Raw genomic sequence first — 23,313 nt, 5'->3', positions numbered from 1 at the left:
TGCAACTGAGGTACGTGCCCTTGACCAGAATCAAACTCACAACCCTTCAATCCACAGACTGATGCTCTAACCACTGAGAAAAACCAGTTAGGGCAATGGCTAGGTTGTATTTTAAGAGAGTGAAGCCAGGAGATGGATCAGCTGGGGAACTGCTGATGGACCACTGGTGCAGAGAGGTTCTCCAGCCCAGCTGTAAGTAACATGTAGAGAGAAGACTTGTGCACCCAAAATTAGGGGCTGGTGGGTAGGAGGTATGGAGTATCAGAGCCAGGACTGGTTTCCCTCATTTTGAGAGTCAAATAGGTATTTCTGCTGATCCAGCAATGACCTTTGCTAAGTCTGTTCTTTTCTGTAAGCATCAGTTTCATTTGTAAAATGAGGGTAATGATAATACCTAAAAGAGTGGTAGAGAGAATTAAATAAAATCATGGATTTGAAAAATTCTTTTAAAAGCTCAAGGATCATTATGTAATACTTTTAATATTAATAATAATAACTATCTTTTAAGAAGTATTAGTTTTATTCTACAGAAGAGCAAACTGAGGGCTTTGAAGAACTTGCCCAGAATCACACAGCTAATCTATACTAATAAAAGGGTAATATGCTAATTAGACTGGACATCTTCCGGACAGCCTTCTGGACGTCCTTCCGGATAAAGCCATGGTGGCGGGGCCAAGGCAGAGGCAGTTAGGGGCGATCGGGCCGGTAGGGGAGGGCGGTTAGGGGAGACGAGACTGGCAGGGGAGGGCAGTTAGGGGCAATCAGGCAGGCAGACAGAGAATTTAGGGGCGATCAGGCACACAGGCAGAGGCAATTAGGGGTGATCAGGCAGGCAGGGGAACAGTTAGGGGCTACAGGCAGGCAGGCAGAGTGGTTAGGTGTGATCAGGCAGGCAGGCAGGTGAGCGGTTAGGAGCCAGTGGTCCCAGATTGCGAGAGGGATGTCCAACTGCTGGTTTAGGTCCAAACTGGCAGTTGGACATTCCCCAAGGGGTCCCGGATTAAAGAGGGTGTAGGCCAGGCTGAGGGACTCCCCCCCAACCCCCCCCCCCGCACAAATTTTGTGCACCGGGCCTCTAGTCTATATATATAAAAGCCTAAGCGACCATTAAGACCAAACAACTGGCCAGTAGCTATGACATGCACTGACCACCAGGGGGCAGACACTCAACGCAGGAGCTGCCCCCTGGTGGTCAGTGTGCTCCCACAGCCAACCTCCTGCAGTCCCTCCCCCCAGCTGGCCTGCCCCTATCAGGCCAGGCTAAGGGACCCCACCCATGCATGAATTCATGCATTGGGCCTCTACTAAGTTTAGAATTCATGTCTATCTGCCTCTAAAGCCTGTGTTCTCTCTACTACATTGTTCTCCCTCCAAGAGGAGTGGTGCCATAGTATCGATTGAAAAACTGAGGCTCCAGCATTTGTACAGCAGATGAATTTTCATTAATTATCTCATACTTGTAAGAATTTTTTTAAAGGAAACATGGAAGATTATAATTTCAATTTAGACATTTAGCTCTTTGAAAATATAGTATCTGTAATTGGAATGAGCAAAGATAAGAAAGGAGATTCTTGTATAAAAGGTTGGGAACTATGATCTATTTAACATCCTTATTTTATAGATGGGGAAGTCAGGGCTTAAGGAAAGAAACCGATTTGCCCAAGGACAAGTGATACCGAGGTCACTGACAGAGCGAGGCCTGGGATTCAGGAGTCTTCACTCCCAGCCAGCATGTTACTGCCACTTCACTTTCCTTAGTTGAAAACTTTTCTAGTCCTCCTGGTGGACTGCTCAGACTGAAGGGAGGAGGAGGAGAATATGTTTTCTGAGTCTGGCTCTGATTATTTAGCAGGGAGCAGGCTGACTTCATTAACCAAGGCATATAGTTAACCTCAGCTTCCAGCCTCCCTCCTCTGCCTCTTAGAGGTGGGCCAGGTACCACCTTTGCACCCGGGAGCAGATCAAGCTACAAAGTGGAAAGCAAGCCATTGTCCCTCAGGACTCTCTCAGAGCAATACGGCTTGTGGGAGCACCATTTGTAGCTTGTCTCACAGATACCCAACTCAAAGCCAAGACTCAGCTTAATGTCATGTCTTAACTCAAGAGATTTCAGGCAGGCCAGGAGAGGCTGCATACTAGGACCTGTATTTAGGCTAAATGGAAAAGAGGCAGGCAGAGTGTAGTTCAAAAGGTTCTGCTCAGTAGGAAGATGTAGAGACAGACAAGAAGCCAAGTACAGGAGGTCAGGAATCCACACTTAAAATCCTGAGCCAAAGTCTGGCCATCCAGTAGTCTCAGCAAGAAACCAGGGGCACAGAGCAGTACAGCTACAGCAAAATCGGAGTTGGGTGCTGTTGAGCATTGGCCTTAAGGGAGTCTTGGGGGGGCTGGATCTGCCTTTGACAACTGAAAACAGATCGGTTGGTAGCCAAACAGGCAGTTGTCTGGCATTAGCTTTTCCCTGAGTCCTTGAGCTCCTTTTTCTTTAAGAAACATGTGAATACGCAGGGAGTAAAAGACCAGGAGATTCCATTAATACTGTGGAATCAAAGTGGCCCTGGCCAGTGTTCTCAGTGGTTAGAGCACACACCAAAGGGTTGCAGGTTCAATTCCTTGTCCTGGGTGCATATCTGGGTTGCAGGTTCGATCCCCAGCCCCAGTAGGGGCACATGTGGGAGGCAATCAATTGATGTGTCTCTCTCACATTTCTCTCTCTCTCTCTCTCTCTTCCCTTCCTATTCCTCCTTTCCTCTCTAAAAAATCAATGGAAAAAAATATCCTTGGGTACATCACAGAAATGTTGGGAGGCCCCAGGAGATAATCCCTTAGTTATAGTTGGTGCTATATGGTTCCTATAGGATTCCATTAGCTATTCTAATGTTTCATGTAAGAATCACAAACTCTTATTATATCTTTGCAATCTGGTAATAGGGTTATTAGCCCCAACCCCCAGCATTGTTCTGTATAAAATATTCTTTAGTACTCTTACCTGTTTATTGTTCAGAAAGATTTTAGAATTATGTAAAGTTTTTTGTTGTTTGTTTGTTTTTTAAATATATATATATATATATATATATATATATATATATATGTATATGTATTGATTTCAGAGAGGAAGGGAGTGGGAGAGAGAAACATCAATGATGAGAGAGAATCATTGATCAGCTGCCTCCTGCATGCCCCCGACTGGGGATCGAGCCCAAAACCTGGGCATGTACCCTTGACCGGAATTGAACCCGGGACCCTTCAGTCCGCAGAACAACGTTCTGTCCACTGAGCCAAATCGGCTAGGGCTTATGTAAAATTTTAAGAAATAGTCCTCTTGGGTTTTTGAGGTGTTTTAAATTTGCACAAAAATTGCAGATCGATCTCCGAAACCGGTTTGGCTCAGTGGATAGAGCGTCGGCCTACAGACTCAAGGGTCCCAGGTTCGATTCTGGTCAAGGGCATGTACCTGGGTTGCGGGCACATCCCCATTGGGAGATGTGCAGGAGGCAGCTGATCGATGTCTCTCTCTCATCGATGTTTCTAACTCTCTATCTCTCTCCCTTCCTCTCTGTAAAAAATCAATAAAATATATTTTTTTTTAAAAATTGCAGATCGTTGCAATATTTCACCTGCCTATTATTTTTTCAAGTTTCCTATTTTCAGGAAATAATACGTTGTAGCCTCGGGTATCTATGCCTGAGGCAGTCCTGAGTTAAGAGAATATCTGGTTCAGGGAAGCCGTGCTGTCATTCTCACTCCTGAAGGGGGTGGTGTGGAGGGAGGATAAGCACGATGGGCCACCTGTGCTCTTCCTCCAGAGCTCTGGTGCTACTGATTGCTCAGGAGAAGGAAAGGAACGTATTTGACCAGCGTGCCATAGAGAATGAGCTACTGGCCAGGTAAGGAAAGGTGGGGAAGACCTCCAGATATAGCCCCAGGATTGGGGCGAGCACACAGACCAGAGCGTCCACTCCCCATGACCCTTGCCCATCTTTCCCAGGAACATCCGTGTCATCCGGCGAAGGTTTGAAGATGTCTCTGAAAAGGGATCTTTGGACCAAGATCGAAAGCTGTTTTTGTAAGTGTTCAGGGTGCATTCCCCAAGGATTCAATAGAGGACTGGTTATGGAAACTCGTCCTTTCACCCACTTCCCCCAAATGATCCTTTCTTCTGGGAGAAATGATAGCTTGCTTCCTTCTTTCTAAATTTTAGTGGTGAACTCTGAAACATCCCATCATTCCAGGAAATTTTGGAGGCTAGCCAAGTTCTGCTTCTAAAGGGCTATATCAGCACTGTTGACATTCTAGATAAGGGCCTTCTTAAAATAACCTTGGTTTTCATATACCCTTAGGCTCCCAAATTTTTCATTTTTTTTGTTTAATTTTTTTTTTTTTATTGATTTCAGAGAGGAAGGGAGAGGGAGAGATAGAAATATCAATAATGAGAGCGAATCATTGCCCCCTACTGGGGATTGAGCCTGCAACCCCAGGCATGTGCACTTGACCTGAATCAAGCCTGAGACCCTTCAATCCACAGGCTGATGCTCTATCCACTGAGCCAAACCAACTAGGGCACCCCAAAATTTTCTTGTCCCTCTTGGTGGCTAGTTAAGTCAGGCCTCAGCAGTTGGGCTGGGCAGTCAGGGAGGAAGATGAGTAGCTGTCTTATTCTGTGATTGATCTGGGACCTGCTCTTAGCTCAGGAAGACCTCAAGGGGCTAGGTCTGTGCTCTAAGCCACCACCCGATGACTTTAGTACATTTTTGTATGGTATTGCTTACAGCACACATATTTAGATCTGGAACTTTATAATTCTTAAAATTAAGAACCTCCATGGAATTTCACAATACCATTTACTACTTTCAAAATGTACTTTTATCATAACAAAATAAAGTCATTAATTTACTTTCCAGATAACCCAGAAAATTTTTTTAAAATTTTATTGATTGATTGATTTTTAGACAGAGGGGAAGAGATAACAAATAGTCGTTCCATTTATTTATGCATTCATTGGTTGACTCTTGTATGTGTCCTAACTGGGGATCAAACCAGCAACCTTGGTGTATTGCAAAGCTGCTCCAAACAACTGAGCTACCCGGCCAGGTCATAACCAGAAAATACTAAATGAACCAAAGAAAGGGGGGAAAGTTCAAAAGACAGCCTGTGTCTTAACTAGACTCATAATTTTGCATCTCCCTACCATCACTCCCACTATTTTAAAAAAATCTCAGCCTGTTTTCAACTTGTTTACACAGTAAACACAAGTACATTACTGCTGCTCAGTAATTTTAAGCCCAATTTTTTAAAAAATTACCTAATTTGATTCTAGTTTCCCTCTGGCCTTCCTAGAATGATTCTAGATCTGGAATATCCTAAAGCATTCTTTTCTGGACACCTCCATGTTTTTGTTGTTGTTGTTTTTAACACCTCCATGTTTTTAGTAGAAGCAGTGGTGGTGTGGTATCTACTCTCACTAGTTCCAATGAACCCCTGTCTAGGCTGCCCCTGTGGACTTTCAAAATAGCCAAACTCATTTTGATGTGCCCTGAAATAGATCGAACTACTGAAAACTTCAGTTATAATTTAACACAACAGCTTTCTCCATCCTGTGTTCTAGGGATGGCCAGGAAATTGCTGTGGTTTACTTCCGGGATGGCTACATGCCGAGTCAGTACAATCAACAGGTTGGTATTTTCTGTTCAACTATTCTTGGCCTCTGGGGACCCACGATCACTCCTCAGACACCCAACTCAGGTGTCACGACAAACCGTGTTTTCCCTGAGCTTTGGATTCATTACTTCCTCAGGGAACTTGCTGCTGGAATCTCCAATCCTATACGCTTTTTGCTACCTCTCTCTCTCTACAAACACTGAATTCTAGAATCTGAGTCCTCAGGAATCCACAGTGCTTTAGCCATTCACACTGTTTCTGGGGATATGCTAGTAGTGTTTAACAATCATCTTTCTGAAGGGAAAGTAATTTGCAGCATTTGCTAATTTGTATTGTGTAAATTCTCCCCATCATGGCCAATTTCAAGCTACCCAATTTAACATCTCTAAACACAGAGTTAGGAAGAGATGGGTACAGTCAGCTCTTACAAGCTGATGCAAACCAGTTTTACCACACCACTGACCATTTCCTTCCTGTCAACTCTTACCACTCCCTTTTATGCATCAGAAAGTTTATATCACCTGCCCATTCTTGTTAATGACAGTAATGAGATCACCTTATCTTGTTATCCCTACCATGTAGTTTCAAAATTACTTTCCACATCCATTATTTCAGTGAATCCTTACAACCACCCTGTGAGGCATATAAGTATTCCCGTTATACAAAAGGAGAAACCAAGGTTTGGAGAGATGCAAGGCTTGCCAAAGGTCCCACCAGGAGTTCCCAGGCTTTGTGACTCTCAATCCAATGGCATTCCCAGTATATCATTCCCCTACCCCTAATCTACAGCATGGAAAGACTAAAAAGCCTTGCTTTCAGTGGGGAGAAGGTAAAGGAAGCAATAAGTTAGGAAATACCATTCGGGGTCATGAGCCTTTGGCTCTGCCTCTGTGTGCCCATGGGTAGGTTCCTGACCCTTTCTGGTCAGAAAGCTGAGGGAACTACACTAGAAAATTGAGAGAGCTCCTTCTATATCTATTGTTCTTTGAATATGGGATTCTCCCTAAGGCCCAGCTGTAAAGGGAGCAGCTCTACAGGAGGGCCTGTGGTTAGCAATGGTAGGAACTCACTGACTAGGGAAGAGAGAAGCTATCCATTTAGAAAATGGATCCATGTTCCAGGACAGGAGGTTTGGGGGAAAGAGCCAAATAAAACTTTAAAAAGAGAGAAGTGGAGTTAATAAGGAAGGAAATTAGTGCATAAGGAGGACATTTTTAAGGAACTGAGAAGTTCAGACCAGGTTTAGAACATGGAGATAAGTCTGCAAGGCTTAGGACTTGCTAGTGGACCATGGACAAGCCCCTGCTCATCTCTGAGTTTTGCTTTCCCTGCTTCTAATATAATGGTACTTATCTGGGTTTATTTCTGATGTTCTGGGCACCTGTAACTCTGCCAGGAATACCAGCCCTAGTAGTTAGGTGCCTGGGGTTATGGGTGAAGATCAGCCACTGCAGATGGATGATTATATCAAAGGAAGAACAGCATGGGCAAAGGTGGGGTTAGGATAGGGAGGCAGGGCATTATTTCTCAGACCATAGCCTTGATCCTCCTGTGGGCAGTATGATGTGGTCTGGGGTCAAGGACAGACTGCCCCCCCATTGCTTGAGCATGGGACTAGAGTGGGCATGACCTTCTGCTGTTTCCCTGCCTCTCACACCCTAAAGTCCTGGCACACTGGACTTTTCATCTTGTGATTACCCACCTATAGGCCTTTGCCCATATTATTCTGTTAATCTGAGAACAGTAGGTCCTTGAATAATGTTGTTTCATTATAATGTTAATGAGGAGAAAAATTGATTCTGGCCGGGGGCCACTGTCTCTGTGAAGTTTGCATGTTCTCCCCATGTCTGCATGGTACTCCGGTTTCCTCCCACGTCCCAAAGATGTGCACATTAGGTGATCTGGCTTGTCTGAATTGTCCCAGTTTAGTGAGTGTGTGGGGGAGGGAGTGGGGGGTTGTATCATGTTCAGGCTTGGTTCCTGCCTGGCACCCTGAGCTGCTGGGATAGGCTCCTCTACCCGCAACCCTGGGTTGGACTAAGTGGGTTGGAAAGTCATTATTTTGTTTTTATTAATCTTTCTTTTTTTTTTTTTTTTTTTTTTAAATCTTTATTGTTCAGATTATTACATTTGTTCCTTTTTTTTTTTTTCCCCATAACTCCCCTCCTCCCAGTTCCCGCCCCACCCTCCGCCCTCACTCCCCTCCCACTGTCCTCATCCATAGGTGCACGATTTTTGTCCAGTCTCTTCCCACATCTCCCACACCCCTTTCCCCCCCAAGAATAGTCAGTCCATTCCCTTTCTATGTCCCTGATTCTATTATAATCAACAGTTCATTCTGTTCATCAGATTATTTATTCACTTGATTCTTAGATTCACTTGTTGATAGATGCATATTTGTTGTTCATAATTTGTATCTTTACCTTTTTCTTCCTCTTCCTCTTCCTCTTCTTAAAGGATACCTTTCAGCATTTCATATAATCCTGGTTTGGTGGTGATGAACTCCTTTAGCTTTTCCTTATCTGTGAAGCTCTTTATCTGACCTTCAATTCTGAATGATAGCTTTGCTGGATAAAGTAATCTTGGTTGTAGGTTCTTGCTATTCATCACTTTGAATATTTCTTGCCACTCCCTTCTGGCCTGCAAAGTTTCTGTTGAGAAATCAGCTGACAGTCGTATGGGTATTCCCTTGTAGGTAACTGAGTTTCTTTCTCTTGCTGTTTTTAAGATTCTCTCTTTATCTTTTGCTCTTGGCATTTTAATTATGATGTGTCTTGGTGTGGTCCTCTTTGGATTCCTTTTGTTTGGGGTTCTCCGCGCTTCTTGGACCTGTAAGCCCATTTCTTTCACCAGGTGGGGGAAGTTTTCTGTCATTATTTCTTCAAATAGTTTTTCAATATCTTGCTCTCTCTCATCTTCTGGCACCCCTATAATTCTGATGTTGGTACGCTTGAAGCTGTCCCAGAGGCTCCTTACACTATCCTCGCATTTTTGGATTCTTTTTTCATTTTGCTTTTCCGGTTGGATGTTTTTTGCTTCCTCGCATTTCAAATCATTGACTTGATTCTTGCGCTCCTCTGGTCTGCTGTCGGGCGTCTGTATAATATTCGTTATTTCAGTCCGTGTGTGCTTAATTTCTAGTTGGTTCCCCAATATAAGATCGAGGGTCTTATTAGTTTTCGTGTAGATCTCATTAAGTTTATCGGCAGCTTCTAAACAGTTCTTGAGAGACCTTAAAAGTGTGGTTCTGAACTCTATTTCTTCCATTGACAATTTTGTCCTGTTTCTTTGTCTCCGCATTTTGTTATGCTTCCTTGGTGCACCCCCTAGTCGTCTTTGTTCGCAGTCTTATAGATAAATCTTGATTGTTGTAGCTAATTCCAGGGAGGGTTTGACCTCCAGGCCAAGTGGCTATGAGAATCTATTAATCTTTCTTGAATGTGTGTATAGCTCACTTTTATTTCAGTTTTTAATAATAGAAATGTTTGGGTCTTTATTTAGAAGTTTGGTGATATTTTTGTAACCAGAAATATGCCATAGGAACTTAACTCTTATTTATATCAATTAGCTTATGGTAAAATTGGTTTCACTTAGTTGCAGTTTCTAAGAATCTATCGACAGTGTTAAGTGAGGACTTACAGTACTTCTTCCCTATTAAGTCTCACCTGTCTAACTCTACCTGTCACTCAGATTTCATCTTATTAAACAACAATAACAAATACTTATTGAGAACCTACAAAGTGCCAGGCAGGAAACTGTGTTAGACACTGGGGATACGGCAGGAAACAAAGACAACAAGGGACCAGTCCTCATGGAGCTCACAATCTGGTCAGGCAGATGGACACCAGAAAGTAAACAAAAATTGAAAAAAATGCTTTTCTTTTAGTTGGGGGAAAACTCTGAATGAAACAACAGGGTGAAAAAAAATAGAGAATATGGTGAAACCCACATTAAATAGGATGATTTACAAAGATGACTTTGAGGCCAAACTTAAGAATGAGAAGGATTCAATCATCCTTTGGAAAAGAATTCCAGGGAGAGAGCCCCTGGATGGTGTTGCTCAATGGTTAGAGCATTGGCCTCCACACTGAAGGGTCTCAGGTTTGACTCCTGGTCAAGGGCACGTACCTGGGTTGCTGGTTTGATCCCCGGCCCCAGTCAGGCATGTGCGAGAGGCAACCAATTGAACCGATCAATGTGTCTCTCTCACATTAATGTTTTCCATTTTCATCATAGTCATGTATCATTGAGCTAGACTGGGAGCTCCCTGAGGGCAAGAATTCTGCAGATTGGAAGGGGATACACCTCCCTCACAAGGATGTTGCAGTGACCCTGGGGATAATGAATGAGAATAGAAAGCACGATACCTGGCACTTAACGGACAGCTGATGTGAAATAAAGTAGAATTCCTCGTTTTCTCTTTGCAGAACTGGGAAGCACGCCTGCTGCTGGAGAGGTCATGTTCTGTCAAGTGCCCAGATATTGCCACCCAGCTGGCTGGAACTAAGAAGGTGCAGCAGGAACTGAGCAGAGTGGGCGTGCTGGAGGTGTTGCTCCCTGACCAGCCTGAGGCTGTGGCCCGCCTCCGTGCCACCTTTGCTGGCCTGTACTCACTGGATCTGGTGTGTAGGCAGCCTATTTCTCCCACCGCAGGCCTCTTAGGTGGTAGGGACCCAGAGCCCAATGCGTTGGGGAGGCTGGAGCTGGCACTGGACTGGACTTGGGTCAGTGATGCTCTGTCCTGGGGAGAGGAGCTAGAATCCACTGTAAACTCTCTCAGCAAAGGTGGAGATGGGGATGGTAACCGGAGGAAAGGCTGAGGCGGACAGCAAGGGTTAGGGAATATCTGTACCCACTTTCCAGATCTTCTGCTGCAGACTCCTGAATTGTTGCCAGAGAAAACTTACTCTCTTGTACTTGCTGCTGCAGGAGTCTTTCTGAGGGGCCACATGCACCCGGTCTAAAGGGGCTTACCGTTCTCCCTGAGGCTCTTCCTCTGACGCTGCTCTGCCCAACCAGCAGGACCTCGCCTCCTGCCTCTTTGGCCAAAGACTGCCAGTGACTGCTTTCTTACCTCCTGCCAGGGTGAAGAAGGGGACCAGGCCATCGCTGAGGCCCTGGCTGCTCCTAACCGGTTTGTGTTAAAGCCCCAGAGAGAAGGTGGAGGTATGTGGATCCCCCTTTGCTGGGCTGCTCAGGGAAAGGGGCTAGGAGACTGTCACCAGTGCTGACCAGCACTTGCTATTAACACAGGCTCTCACCTTGGACAGTGTCCCAGGAGACTATGACAAGTGCTTTGGAGCACAGGGGAATCTAATTAACCAGCACTTGAGGGTTTGGACAAGTTTAGTCTGAGGTGTCTGTGGGTGGATTGTGGGGAAGTGGGATGGGGATACATCAGGACTTTAGATGTCTTCCTGCCTAGTGTGAACTTCTTGAAGACAGGGATCATTTCTGCCTCACAGAACGAGAGGAAATGGTTTTTGATCTTAGTCTTAGGGGATAGGTAGGAGTTCCCAGGTGGAAAATGGGGAAGAGCATACCATACAGAAGGAGCAACCTTAAGCAAAAGCACTGGTCCATGAAAGTGTTGAGAGATTAATGCGTTACGGTGAGGCTGTAGTACAGCATGGGAAGTAGGAGGCAGGGTTTTGAGCTGGTAAAGGTAGTTTGGGACCTAATTATAAAGGACATTTACTATATGCAGGAAATTGGATTTTTCCCAAGGGTAGTGGGATGTCGTTAGAGTTTTAAGACCAGAGAGGAGGCTGGCATAGGTGTCCAGAAGAACAATGTAGAGGCTTGGAATAGCACTGTGACAGTGTGGGGTGCAGACTGAAGAGACATGTCTGAATGGGTGAGGTAATGGAGAGGAAGGAGTTAAATATGACTCAGGAATACCTTTTGCCTGATTGGGAGTAGGAAGGTCCAAGATGGGCAGGTTTAGGCAGAAGTAATGTATTCTGTTTGGATATGTTGAGTTTGTTTTCGGGACCCAATGGATATTCATGTGATGTCTAGAGCAGGGAGCTTGAGTTAAAGATTTGGAAGTTAACAAGTTGTAGAATATAGATGGAGTCTTGGAAGAGATCTTCCTTAAAAAAAAAAAATAAAAATGTGTACATGGAGGAGAGAATGAGGATCGGGGACTAATTCCTTGGAAATCCCAACATTTAATGGGGGCAGGAGCCAGTCAGAGACGCTGAAAAGTAAAAGCTATAGACAGGTAGGAGGAGAACCAGGGCAGGATGGTGTGGGGAAGGTGTGTTCACTTGTGTGAATCAAGACTCTTTTGTTAAGGTGACCTTTCCTCCTTGGGAGCCAGGCCTGCCCTGGCTTCAGTGAGCTGGTGTCAGAAACTGAGGCTGCCGATTACCCAGACAGCCCCAGAAGCGGGGGAACGGGGTGGAAAAGGTGGACACAGGGTCCATGGTGACTGGCCAGTGGAATTGCAGGTAACAACCTATACGGGGAGGAGATGGTGCAGACCCTGGAGCGGCTGAAAGACAGCGAGGAGAGAGCCTCCTACATCCTCATGGAGAAGATTGAGCCTGAGCCTTTTGGGAATTGCCTACTACGGCCTGGGTGCCCTGTCCGAGTGGTCCAATGTATCTCAGAGCTGGGCATCTTCGGGGTCTATGTCAGGTGAGCCAATCCGGAGGGGCTTTTCCTTGCCAGAGGGGTGACCAAGAAAACCTGGAGGGAAGCACTGGACAGGTCATAGCTCTGCCTATCCTTAGCTACATTTCCTTATCTAACAAATAAAACCAAGGACCCAAGACCTGCCCACCTAACAGGGCTATCAAATGAAGCCCAGATGAGAAGTGTTTTGCAACTATAAAGGAAATTTCAAGTAGTATCAATATGGATGAGAAAATAACCCTGGACTAGAAGGAGACCCCAAGGAAGAAGAGAGTTTAGGTCTAGTTCCCAGTCTTCTGGGGTTTGGGGAAAGGTGGAATGGGCCGGCTAGAGGATACTCAGTGGCTTTGAAAATCTGAGTGGCCCCTAGATTTGGATTTGAGCACTAAAGAATCAAGAATAGAGGAAGACTTGGGTATTTATAAGGAACAGTTTCTGGTCCCTCTTACTGCTTCCTAGAAAATACTCCAAGGTCAGGGCAAGATAGGAATACCAGATCCTGCCATGCTCCCCACCAGAGCCTGCCCTCTCTATAATCATCCCCTCTCACCACTCACAGCATCTCTGCCTGCCACTCCCAAACTCTCTCCACCATCCCATACCCTCCCGATCACCATATCCATCTTGAGAGGAAAGTAGGGAAGGGGATTTATAACTATAGAACATGAAATGTGAGCCTAGCATCATGTTATGTGCTTTTCCTGCTTTATTTAAGCCTCATGACTGTCTTGCAAAGTGAGAGGTATTATCCCCACTTAAAATTGAAGAAATTGATATTTAGAAAGGCTGAGTAACTTGCTCAAAGACACAGAGCTAGTATTTTCCAAGCTAGGATGCAAACTAAAATCCTAGCACTTTCTTGGGTATAGTCAGTGACTCATGTACTGCTCAGCTAGAACCAGGGAAGGTCATGGGTTTGAAGAGTGAGTCTAGGTGACAGTTGTGTGTCTCCTGCTCCCATTTCTATAGGCAGGGAAAGACACTTGTGATGAACAAGCACGTGGGACATCTGCTTCGAACCAAAGCCACTGAACATGCAGATGGTGGTGTGGTAGCAGGAGTGGCAGTTCTGGACAACCCATACCCTGTGTGAGGGCACAGCCAGGCCTGCCCAGACTTCGCTCAAGAGACCTTCTATCCCTCATACTTGTCAGCCCTCTCCTAGTCCTCTTGACAGGTGCTTTTCTCCTCCTACCTTTGGAGGGCTAGTCTCTTCTAGAGAAGGGTGAATTCTGGGTTCGTCCCATTTGAAGACCAGGAAAGCTGTGTTTCCCTTAGGTGAGATCTAGAAGCCCCTAAATCCTCGGGGTATGGGTACAACTGAAAGGAGGCTGATCAGAGGTAAGAGTCCAATACCCTGCCACCTTCCTGTCAGCCCCTCAGCCTTTTCAGCAGGTCCCAGTGTCTGACTTGGGATAGAACTTAGGGGTAGGAGGAGGGGGATGGAAGGGCATAGCCTTTCCCTACCTCTGCCTTAAATAAAACTACATTTCTGATTCTGTGATTCCTTGGTTTGTGCAATCAGGGGAACGAGGAGCTTTAATCCGGGTCAGCCCACTTAAGGTGGATTAGAGCAGGGGAAGTGACTTGGCTCTAATCAGAGTCACCCTAGCTCCAGACCCTATGAATAGGGCCCTGAAGTTCCAATCCTTAGCCACTCACTAGTGCTCCCAAGGGGTCATAGGGAGAAGAGAGGGGCCCTAGCAGGAGCTGGAGGGAGGGCAGCAATGATGGAACATCACAGTTATGAACTGGCTTCATTTGTTTTCCTGCTTAGCTCAGTAATTTGTCAACGGGCCTATGAGTGTAGACCAACCTAGTTTGCCCAAACCAAAAGTTTTAGAAGGAGGATATTGGGGTATTCCTGGGAAAAGCCACTCCCCTTAATATCCTCATGCAGATCAGAGCAGCTAGCAAGTATCCAGCCTATAAGATACCTAAGAAAACAAGTCACCACCTTCTTGAGGTCACAGACTTTATTCCAACAACCACAGGGCTTGAGCAGAACCAAGGCAAGGAAAGAGTTTCATTTGAGAGTGTCTGTCATGGGCACAACTGTGTTCAGATGAGGGTGGGAACAGAGGGCAAGGAAGACAAGTTCCTCTGGCCCTAGGAATAAAACACATTTACTCTTGCAAAGAAGCAAATGATCTGAAAACCATCTGGAAACAGCCTGCTTGCACAGCCCCTGGAGCAAATGGGCAGGCAAGCACTGCCATCTGGCACAAAAGACCCAGAGCAGAAGAAGCAAAGTGTTTTTAAAAGTAATAATTATTCCAGGTCTCATACAAAGGTGTTTCTAAGGGTAAGTGCATGCCCACGATAAGTACTGGTGCTTCCTGAGAGTTGACAGGATTACAGAGCTGCCTACCTGCTTCTTCAGTCTAGGCCCTCACTTGCTTTCCGAACACTCAGTTTGGGTTAGGGACATGACCTTCACCCTATTCTAGGCTCCAAGACCTCTTTGAAAGCACTGCAGCCTGATACTGACCTGGGTCCTGTCCTATCTTCCTGGTAGTCACAGAAAGTTGCCTCCACCCAGGGGTAAAGCTGGTCCTCCGTGTGGGTCAGCCCTGGCCCTTAGCACTCCTGGATAGGGGCAGGGAGGGTGGGCAAAACTTTGGAAAGGCAAGCAGGGGGGAGTCCGGGATAAAGAGCCGTCTTGTTCACTGGACAGTCAAGCAGCGGTGGCTGAAGAGCTGGCTAATGACAGATGGGTCAGCCACAGTAGATATGTCTCCCAGGTCATGGTCATTCTGAGCGATCTTCCGAAGCACCCGCCTCATGATTTTCCCTGGGGGACCACAGGCTTCTGGTTACCTAGTGACTACAATGACCCATTCCAACCCTGCCAAAGGCTTCCATCCACACATTCCACCACTAGTGGGCCTCCGTCAATCTCAATCCCAATCCAAGTCCCTCCAGCCTCTGAACATACCTGAGCGGGTTTTAGGCAAGCCAGGTGCATTCTGGATGTAATCCGGTGTGGCAATGGGGCCAATCTTTTCTCTAACTGTAACAACAAATCATTAGGCATTTCTTCAGTATCATTAGCCAGGCTCCCCAAAACCAAAGTAAAGATAGCTTTGTTCCTTGACTGGAATCGAACCTGCGACCCTTTAGTCCTCCAGCTGACACTCTATCCACTGAGCCAAACCAGCGAGGGCACATTATCTCTTTACTATCTCATTTATCTTAATCCACCGCCAGGCTCTAGATTAGAATCAGCTTGCTAGATTGGAAATCCCACTTTTCTGGCAGTGTAGCCCTGGGCAAGTGATTCAACTTCTCTGAGCCTCAGTTTCTTTGTCTTTATAATGAGGGTAACAATTGGATCAATTTTGGGGATGATTATATGCATTTAAAGCACTTAGCACAGTGATGGTACAGAGAAAGAATTCTATAAATGCCGGCCATTATCCTAGTGGAGAGACTAGTGGAGACTGAATGGAAAGAGGGCAATCTGCCCTCTGGGACCTGTTTGTGGTTTGGGAGCAGCTTACTCCAGCCTTCAACAACCTGCTGAGAACTGGGACATCAGGACAAACCCCACAGTGTCTGCCCAGGTAGGCTCCTCACTCTGCTTCTTGAGCTCCTCGGTGAGAGTGGAGCTGAAGGTATAGCCATCACACAGGGTGACAAAGCAGTAGAGGCATTCGCCCTTCACAGGATGAGGGTGGCTGACCACGGCTGCCTCTGCGATAGCCTTATGTTCCACAAGTGCTGACTCCACCTCTGCCGTGCTCAGCAGGTGTCCTTGTCAAGGGAAAGGAAATGCCATGAGAGATCCTGGCCTCTACCCGTACCCCTACCCCTACCCCTGCTCCATCTGCCAACAGGACAGACCTGGTCTAGTCAAATGGGAAAAGCCCTTCATTCATTCCTCACATGGCATGTTTCAGTTGCCCCACCATTCCAGTTCCCCTCCTCTAGGCACATTCCAGTGTTTTCACTCTTCCTCCAAAACTTGGGCCCAGAACTGAATGCTTCACTACAAACATGGTTTGGCCAAAGGACATCCTGGTTCTCAAAGGCTTTTAACTGGGACTTGCTGAGAGGTCAGGGCTAATGAGAAAGGAGAATGGTCCCTGGCCCTCACCAGATACATTCAGCATGTCATCAATCCTGCCAGTGATCCAGTAATAGCCATCCTGGTCTCGCCGGCAACCTGGGAAGAAAAGAGATCCACAACATAATCAATACCCACAGTAGGATGTATGATCCACATTACCAAACCACCACACCCACTGCACTAGCTTCCTAGCAAGTCTTTCTGCTTCTACTCTTGCCTACTGTGGTAGCCAGGCTCCAAAGTGGTCACACTGATCTCCACCTCCTGGCATTCATACCCCTGTGTAGTCCTTTCTGATTGTGCTAGGGTTAGTCTGTGTAGTCAATATAATTTGGCAGAAGTGATGGGATGTCATTTCTGTGATTAGATTATAGAAGACACTGTGGCTTCTATCTTGGTTGTGTTCTCTCAGATTATTTGCTCTGGGGGAAGTCAGCTGCCATGTCATGAGTGGCTTATAAAGAGGCCCAGTGGCAAGGAACTGAGGGTTCACACTAACAGCCACATGAGTGGGCTTGGAAGTGAGTCCTCCAGACATTCAGAACAACTTGACTGTAACCCACGAGACTCTGAACAAGAACCACCAGCTAAGCCACTGTGTTGCTGATCCTCTGAAATTTTATAAGATAATATAATATTTGTTTGGGCTTTGTTTGTTTATTTGTTTTTAATCCTCACCTGAGGATATTCTCTCCACCAATTCTTCAGAAAAGTGGGGTGGGGCAAAAACATCGATGTGAAAGAGACACATCCATTGGTTGCCTCCCATATGTGCCCAGACTGGGCCAGGGATGGAACCTTCAACCCAGGAACGAGCCCTTGACCGGGAATCAAACCCAAGACCCTTTGGTGTGCAGGCCAACACTCTAACCACTGAAATACACTGGCCAGGGCTATTTGTTCTTTTAAACTGCCAAGTTTGGGGTAATTTGCTCCACAACAATAGATAACTAGTACACCCACCCAAAGTTTATTCTCCATAAATTAGACAAATATTTTCTAAACAGTAAATCAGTCCTCATCACTTCTCTGCTCAAAACCTCTAAAAGTCTCCCACTGTACATTGGATAAAATCAAACTCCTCACCATGGTCCACAAGGCCCTATATTATCTACCGCTCCAACTACATATAACGTTCTCTTTGCTCACTACACTCTGGCCACACATGCTTCAGTCTGTTCCTCAGATATTTCAAGCATGTGTCTGCACAGAACACTTAACACTAACTCCAGATTTCCCATGCCGGGCTCCTCCTCACCTTTCAGGTCTGTGATCAAATGTCAGTTCAGAGAAGCCTCTCACCATCCCATATATGACTATGCCAGCAGACACTCTATCCCATTCTGTTTAGAGCACTTTTCCTTCATAGCACTTACTACTAAAATAAGCTAGCTTACACTATGGAAGACAGTATGGAGTTTCCTCAAGAAACTAAAAATGGAACTCCCATTTGACCCCATGATCCCACTTCTAGGAATATATCCCAAGAAAACAGAAACACCAATCAGAAAGGATATATGCAACCCTATGTTCATAGCAGCACAATTCACCATAGCTAAGATCTGGAAACAGCCTAAGTGCCCATCAGTAGATGAATGGATTAGAAAACTGTGGTACATCTACACGATGGAATACTATGCTGCTGTAAAAAAGAAGGAATTCTTACCATTTGCAACAGCATGGATGGAACTGGAGAGCATTATGCTAAGTGAAATAAGCTAGTCAATGAAGGAAAAATACCACATGATCTCACTCATTTATGGATAATAAAGACCATTATAAACTTATGAACAAAAATAGATACAGAGGCAGAGCAGCCTCAAACAGACTATCAAACTACAGTGGGAAGGCCGGGGAGGGTTGGGGGGCAGGAGGGGAGGGTAAGAGATCAACCGAAGGACTTGTATGCATGCATATAAGCATAACCAATGGACATAAGACACTGGGGGGTAGGGGAGGCCAGGGGATTGTCAAGGACGGGGGGGAAAAGGAGACATATGTAATACTCTTTGTAATACTTTAAGCAATAAAAAAATAAAAAATAAAATAAAAATCAATGGGAAAAAAAAGCTAGCTTACTTGTTTGCTAAGTTTACTGTCTGCATCCCTTTAATAGAAAGTAAGCCCCATGAGAGCAGAGAACTTGCCTATCTTATTCATAGTAATATCCCCTGTGCTTAGATCAGTACCTGGACATAGTAAATGCTTAATAAATATTTGTGGATGAATGAAATGGTGGATGGACTCAAGGGCAAACACAGCCTCCAGATATGGGGACACACATGACATTGTAATACTGTCACATGCCCCATCTCTTTCAACACAGGAGTAATGACAACAAGAACCTTTCCTCATACATCAAATCTCAGATGGCGCCCTAACCGGTTTGGCTCAGTGGATAGAGTGTCGGCCTGTGGACTGAAGAGTCCCAGGTTCGATTCCGGTCAAGGGCATGTACCTTGGTTGTGGGCACATCCCCAGTAGGGGGTGTGCAGGAGGCAGCTGATTGATGTTTCTCTCTCATCGATGTTTCTAACTTTCTATCCCTCTCCCTTCCTCTCTGTAAAAAAATCAATAAAAATATATTTTTTTAAAAAATCTCAGATGGCACCATGCTGAGACCCATCCTGCAGTATTCATCCCAGCTCTTACAGGCTCTGTAGCTCTGCCTCAGTATTAGACACTGACGCATTCGACACATTTCTCTCTCACTGTTTCTTCACCCTTAGCCAATTCTTCCTGAAAATGAAAGGGAAAAGTATATGTCTTGATAGGAAGTGTCGGTAGGGGAAAGCCAAGGCTCACCATCTCCTGTCACGTAGTACCCAGGGAACTTCTTAAAGTAGGTGGTCTCAAAGCGTTCATGATTCCCATAGACGGTGCGCATGATCCCTGGCCAGGGCTGCTTGAACACCTGGGGAGTGAGGAAGGCACAGTGATCAGATCTGTTACACTGTCTCACTGAAAGACAATCAAAGCTTTGCCAAATCTAAGGAGAAGTGGCCTGAATGCCATTCCTGAGATGTAAGACAAAGTACAGGCTTTAGAGATAGACAATCCAGGCTTGGAATCCCAACTATGCCACTTACTAGCTGTGTGACCTTGGGTAAGTAACTTTACCTATCTGAGCTTCAGGATCCTCATCTGTAAATCAGAGAAAAATCTGAAGATTAAATTGATAGCAGGTAGAAGATACTTAGCACAATGTTCCATTTATAATAAGCACTTAATAAATTTGAGTGTCCTTTTGGGTAATCCCTCAGGAAAGCAGGTCCAGTTTGATGCAAATGAAAACAGTCGTATAAAAATGTGGGACCCACATGAGTAAATTATTGCCCCAATCAATAACATCCTGTGGCAGCAGATGGATGAGATGATGGCTAAGAGGCAGAAGACCTAGATTCAAGTGCTGCCCTTGTTACTACCTTGTTCTTAATAAAAGTGAAGTGGGATGGAGAGTCAGGGCTGACAATATAAGTACTAATACAAATCACAACAGCTAAAATTTATCTAGCACTGACTGTTAGGTTCTGTGCTAAACTCTTCACATGGATTATCTAATTTAATCAATCCAGCAACTATAGAAGACAATGGTCCTATTACAATCCTGTTTTACAAATGAGAAAATTTAGGTTCAGGGGGTTAGGCAACTTAACTTCTGTGACCTCTTCTGAGGTCATAAAAGAGGCAGAGCCAGGATTTGAACTCAGGCAGGTTGATTCTGGAGCCTATATGATTTCCCACTATGTTATGAAGCCTCCTTTCACATTAGAATTGTTTATTAAAGGAAAAGTTGGTACTAAGTCTTCCAGACCCAAAAAGGCACCATTAGGGATCTTTGAACAGAGCCCTTAGAAGTCTCATGGGCCAAAAGTCAGAGAGGCAGGCAAAATATCCAGAACGATTCCCTGCAGGGTCTCTACAAAGGATAAACCTTCAAGTTTGGAACTTTAATCACAGCAGCTACCAGAAGAGATTAGGTTATAAACTTTGAAGCAGAGTAAGGTACCCCTTGGTGGACCCTATCCCCCAGCTCCTCCTCAGAGACCACAAAGGGCCAGGGCCTCACCAGATAACCTTCCGCTTCACCTTCCAACTCTTCCCCAGACTCATTCAGGATTGCAGGAGCTACACCAAAAAATGGAAAGGTCTGGAAGCAAACAAGAGACCCAAGGAGAGAAATGAAGCAACTCTGACTCAACTCTACCTCTCCCAAGGAGAGGCAGAGCCCCAAATTCATCACACATCTCAGTCCAGTCCTCCACCCTCTCCCTAGGCCAAACGCCCCAAGATTCTACCCCTGTTTAGCCAGGACCAGCCAAAGGAGCCTCACTCACAGCAGAACCAGGCTTCATGGGTGTTGCACCAGGGAGCGGGGTCAGCATATGGCCACCCTGTAGAAGTCAGAGATCAGGGGTTTGAGTAAGTCTTCCCATATTATCCCTGAGCCCCAACCTTCTGGACCCTTTACTCACTGTCTCTGTCTGCCAGAAGGTGTCCACAATAGGGCAGCGTTGGGCACCTACTACCTGGTGGTACCACAACCAGGCCTCAGGGTTGATGGGTTCTCCTACTGTGCCTAGTACCTGTAAGGATGCCCGGCTATGCCTTGGGCAGGGAGTGGGGAGAGAGTTAGGCTCTAAGTACCACTGGGAATCAGAAGACATACCCATGTTCTCCTGCCACCCGCGCCCCTCCGCCCCCCCCCCCAACAACCCCCATTCCAGATCAGAGAGCTGGAACAGTGGCATGGAAAAGACTGTGCACAAAGGCCAGTACCCAACTCTGAGGGACACCCATGGGGCAGCAGCTGGGGAGGGGTCTCACTTGGTGACAGGCTTATCTCCAAACTTCATGAGCAGGCGGATAGCTGTAGGTGCTGTGTAGAACTTGGTCACCTTGTACTTGTCCACAATACTCCACATGCGGCTCACGTCCGGGTATGTGGGGATCCCCTCAAACTAACCCCAGTGAAGACTGGTCATTCCTGGTCCTTCCCAATAGTCCCCTCCACCCTGCTACCATACCCTCAGACTCAGTATTTTGCCCTTTCTGACAAACCCGTGCCTTCACTCCTTTACCAGATAAGCCAAGAGAACTTCCCACTTAGGATTCATAATCCCCTCAGAACTGAGTAACAACTGTGTAAGTCCTACTTCCTCTAGACCAAGTAGCCATTAGAGGCAGTCACCCAGGATCATCTCATCCACCCCTAAGTAGGCCAGGTAGCCATGGGTCCCAGCTCCCCTCTCACCAAAACACTGGTGGCACCGTTAGCCATTGGTCCATAGGTGACATAGGAATGGCCAGTGATCCAGCCAATGTCTGCTGTGCACCAGAACACATCCTCTGCATGGAAGTCAAACACGTACTTGAAGGTTGTGGCCACATAGAGCATGTAGCCTCCAACTGTGTGTACCACACCCTGCGGGGAGAATAGGGCCTCAGGATGGGGCTTGGGTTCACCCCCACTGACCACCAAATATAGGCTGGCTGGGCAGAGCTAGAGGAATATCCTCCTCAAAGATTTTGGCTCTGCCATCACCTCTTTCACAGAATCCATCTCTTCTATCTCCTTTTCTCCATGTTCCCATATCACACTTCACACACATATACATTCAGTCCATCATTCACACCCACACCCTAAAATGGTATTTCTGAGCTACCCACATCACTCTGACATATGAACACTCTGAGTACACAATAGTGTCTCTGTTGTGCATTTGTGCACACACACTCAATTTACCCGTTGACAAAATGAAAGTGTGTGTGTGGTGGGGGGAAGAGACAATCTTATTCTCTTACTCCATCAATATCCCATCCCTAGGAAAGAGAGGCCAAAATTGTGTTTCTAAAGGCCCATTAAGGGATGTTCCAAAGAATTTAGGGATGGGGTAGGTGGAAGGCAGAGTAACGTATCTTTCAAGTCAATGGAACAGGGTTTTCTTAAGTATTTTTTGGCTCTTGTTGTGCTCTGGGAGGAACTAGATGTTAAAGTGTGGCATGTTGAAGAAACTGAACTCTAAGAGCTGTAGTCTAGGAGCCCAAGAGAGATCCCTGTGCCTACCTGTGACCTTGAGTAGACAAGGCAGCTCTCCTTCAACCAAACCATGTAGGCATGGGCAAGAAACATCAATATAAATCACATGGACTGATCCTTTTCTCCTCTTTTTGGCATTATGAAAGCCCCCACTTGAATTATCTCATCCTAGGCCTCACAATTGTCTAAATTTGATTTAGAAAAGGTAATATGAGCCCGGCCGGCGTGGCTCAGTGGTTGAGCATTGACTTATGAACCAGGAGGTCACAGTTCGACTCCCAGTCAGGGCACATGCCCAGGTTGTGAGCTTGATCCCCACTGTGGGGCATGCAGGAGGCAGCCAATCATCAATGATTCTCTCTCATTATCGCTGTTTCTATCTCTCTCTCTCCCTCTCCCTTCCTCTCTGAAATCAATAAAAATATATTTTAAAAAAAGGTAATGTGACATTTCTGAAACTCAGGGTCGTAGAGTAAAATTTATGTCATTACATGCTATACACACGCACACGCACACACACGCACACTTGCCTTGGGTTTGCCCGTGGAGCCACTGGTGTACAGGATGAAGAGCGGGTCCTCGGCATCACACCACTCAGGCTCACACTCATCCTCTGCCTCGTGTATGAGTTCATGCCACCACAGGTCAACCCCCTCATTCCAGGATATCTGCAGAAGGAAGACAGGAAAGGACAGGAAAGAACAATGGGGACAGGAGATAAATGGCACCTGGAAAGACCAGAGTGGGACTGGCAGGTGGGGTGCTGGGAAGGAGGAAGGGCCCTGGGAGGGTGGAATGGAGCAGAGAGACAGGCTTTTCCTGAACAGTATCTGGTAGATTTCCACCCCATCATCACCCCCTGCCAGTATTCTTTATCACAGCACCATATTTCTTTCCCACA

At 45.9% G+C, this 23,313-nt stretch overlaps 2 protein-coding genes across 7 annotated transcripts in view; one reads left to right on the top strand and one right to left on the bottom strand.

The window, feature by feature from the left end:
• Positions 1-13,804, top strand: part of GSS (glutathione synthetase) — a 33,477-nt gene extending 19,673 nt beyond the window's left edge. For all 4 annotated transcript variants that reach the window (XM_059705943.1, XM_059705941.1, XM_059705942.1 and 1 more), the window contains 7 exons: positions 3,807-3,887; positions 3,989-4,066; positions 5,606-5,672; positions 10,086-10,280; positions 10,743-10,824; positions 12,114-12,303; positions 13,270-13,804. In XM_059705943.1, coding sequence (XP_059561926.1) covers positions 3,807-3,887; positions 3,989-4,066; positions 5,606-5,672; positions 10,086-10,280; positions 10,743-10,824; positions 12,114-12,303; positions 13,270-13,393 — 817 coding nt within the window. In that variant the 3' untranslated portion in view covers positions 13,394-13,804. The remainder of the gene's footprint in view (positions 1-3,806; positions 3,888-3,988; positions 4,067-5,605; positions 5,673-10,085; positions 10,281-10,742; positions 10,825-12,113; positions 12,304-13,269) is intronic.
• A 454-nt stretch (positions 13,805-14,258) lies between these two features.
• Positions 14,259-23,313, bottom strand: part of ACSS2 (acyl-CoA synthetase short chain family member 2) — a 65,721-nt gene continuing 56,666 nt past the window's right edge. For 2 of the 3 annotated variants that reach the window (XM_059705936.1, XM_059705937.1), the window contains 11 exons: positions 22,943-23,080; positions 21,627-21,797; positions 21,200-21,333; positions 20,848-20,980; positions 20,710-20,766; positions 20,442-20,522; positions 19,178-19,286; positions 16,400-16,468; positions 15,880-16,056; positions 15,239-15,313; positions 14,259-15,094 (listed from right to left, as the gene is read on the bottom strand). In XM_059705936.1, coding sequence (XP_059561919.1) covers positions 14,967-15,094; positions 15,239-15,313; positions 15,880-16,056; positions 16,400-16,468; positions 19,178-19,286; positions 20,442-20,522; positions 20,710-20,766; positions 20,848-20,980; positions 21,200-21,333; positions 21,627-21,797; positions 22,943-23,080 — 1,272 coding nt within the window. In that variant the 3' untranslated portion in view covers positions 14,259-14,966. The remainder of the gene's footprint in view (positions 15,095-15,238; positions 15,314-15,879; positions 16,057-16,399; positions 16,469-19,177; positions 19,287-20,441; positions 20,523-20,709; positions 20,767-20,847; positions 20,981-21,199; positions 21,334-21,626; positions 21,798-22,942; positions 23,081-23,313) is intronic. The other variant, XM_059705939.1, reaches the window with a different exon arrangement.

This window comes from Myotis daubentonii, chromosome 8 (genome assembly GCF_963259705.1).
Source record: "Myotis daubentonii chromosome 8, mMyoDau2.1, whole genome shotgun sequence".
Taxonomy (NCBI): domain Eukaryota; kingdom Metazoa; phylum Chordata; class Mammalia; order Chiroptera; family Vespertilionidae; genus Myotis; species Myotis daubentonii.
Note: the sequence above shows the minus strand (reverse complement) of the source record. Positions and strands in the feature narration are given on the sequence as shown.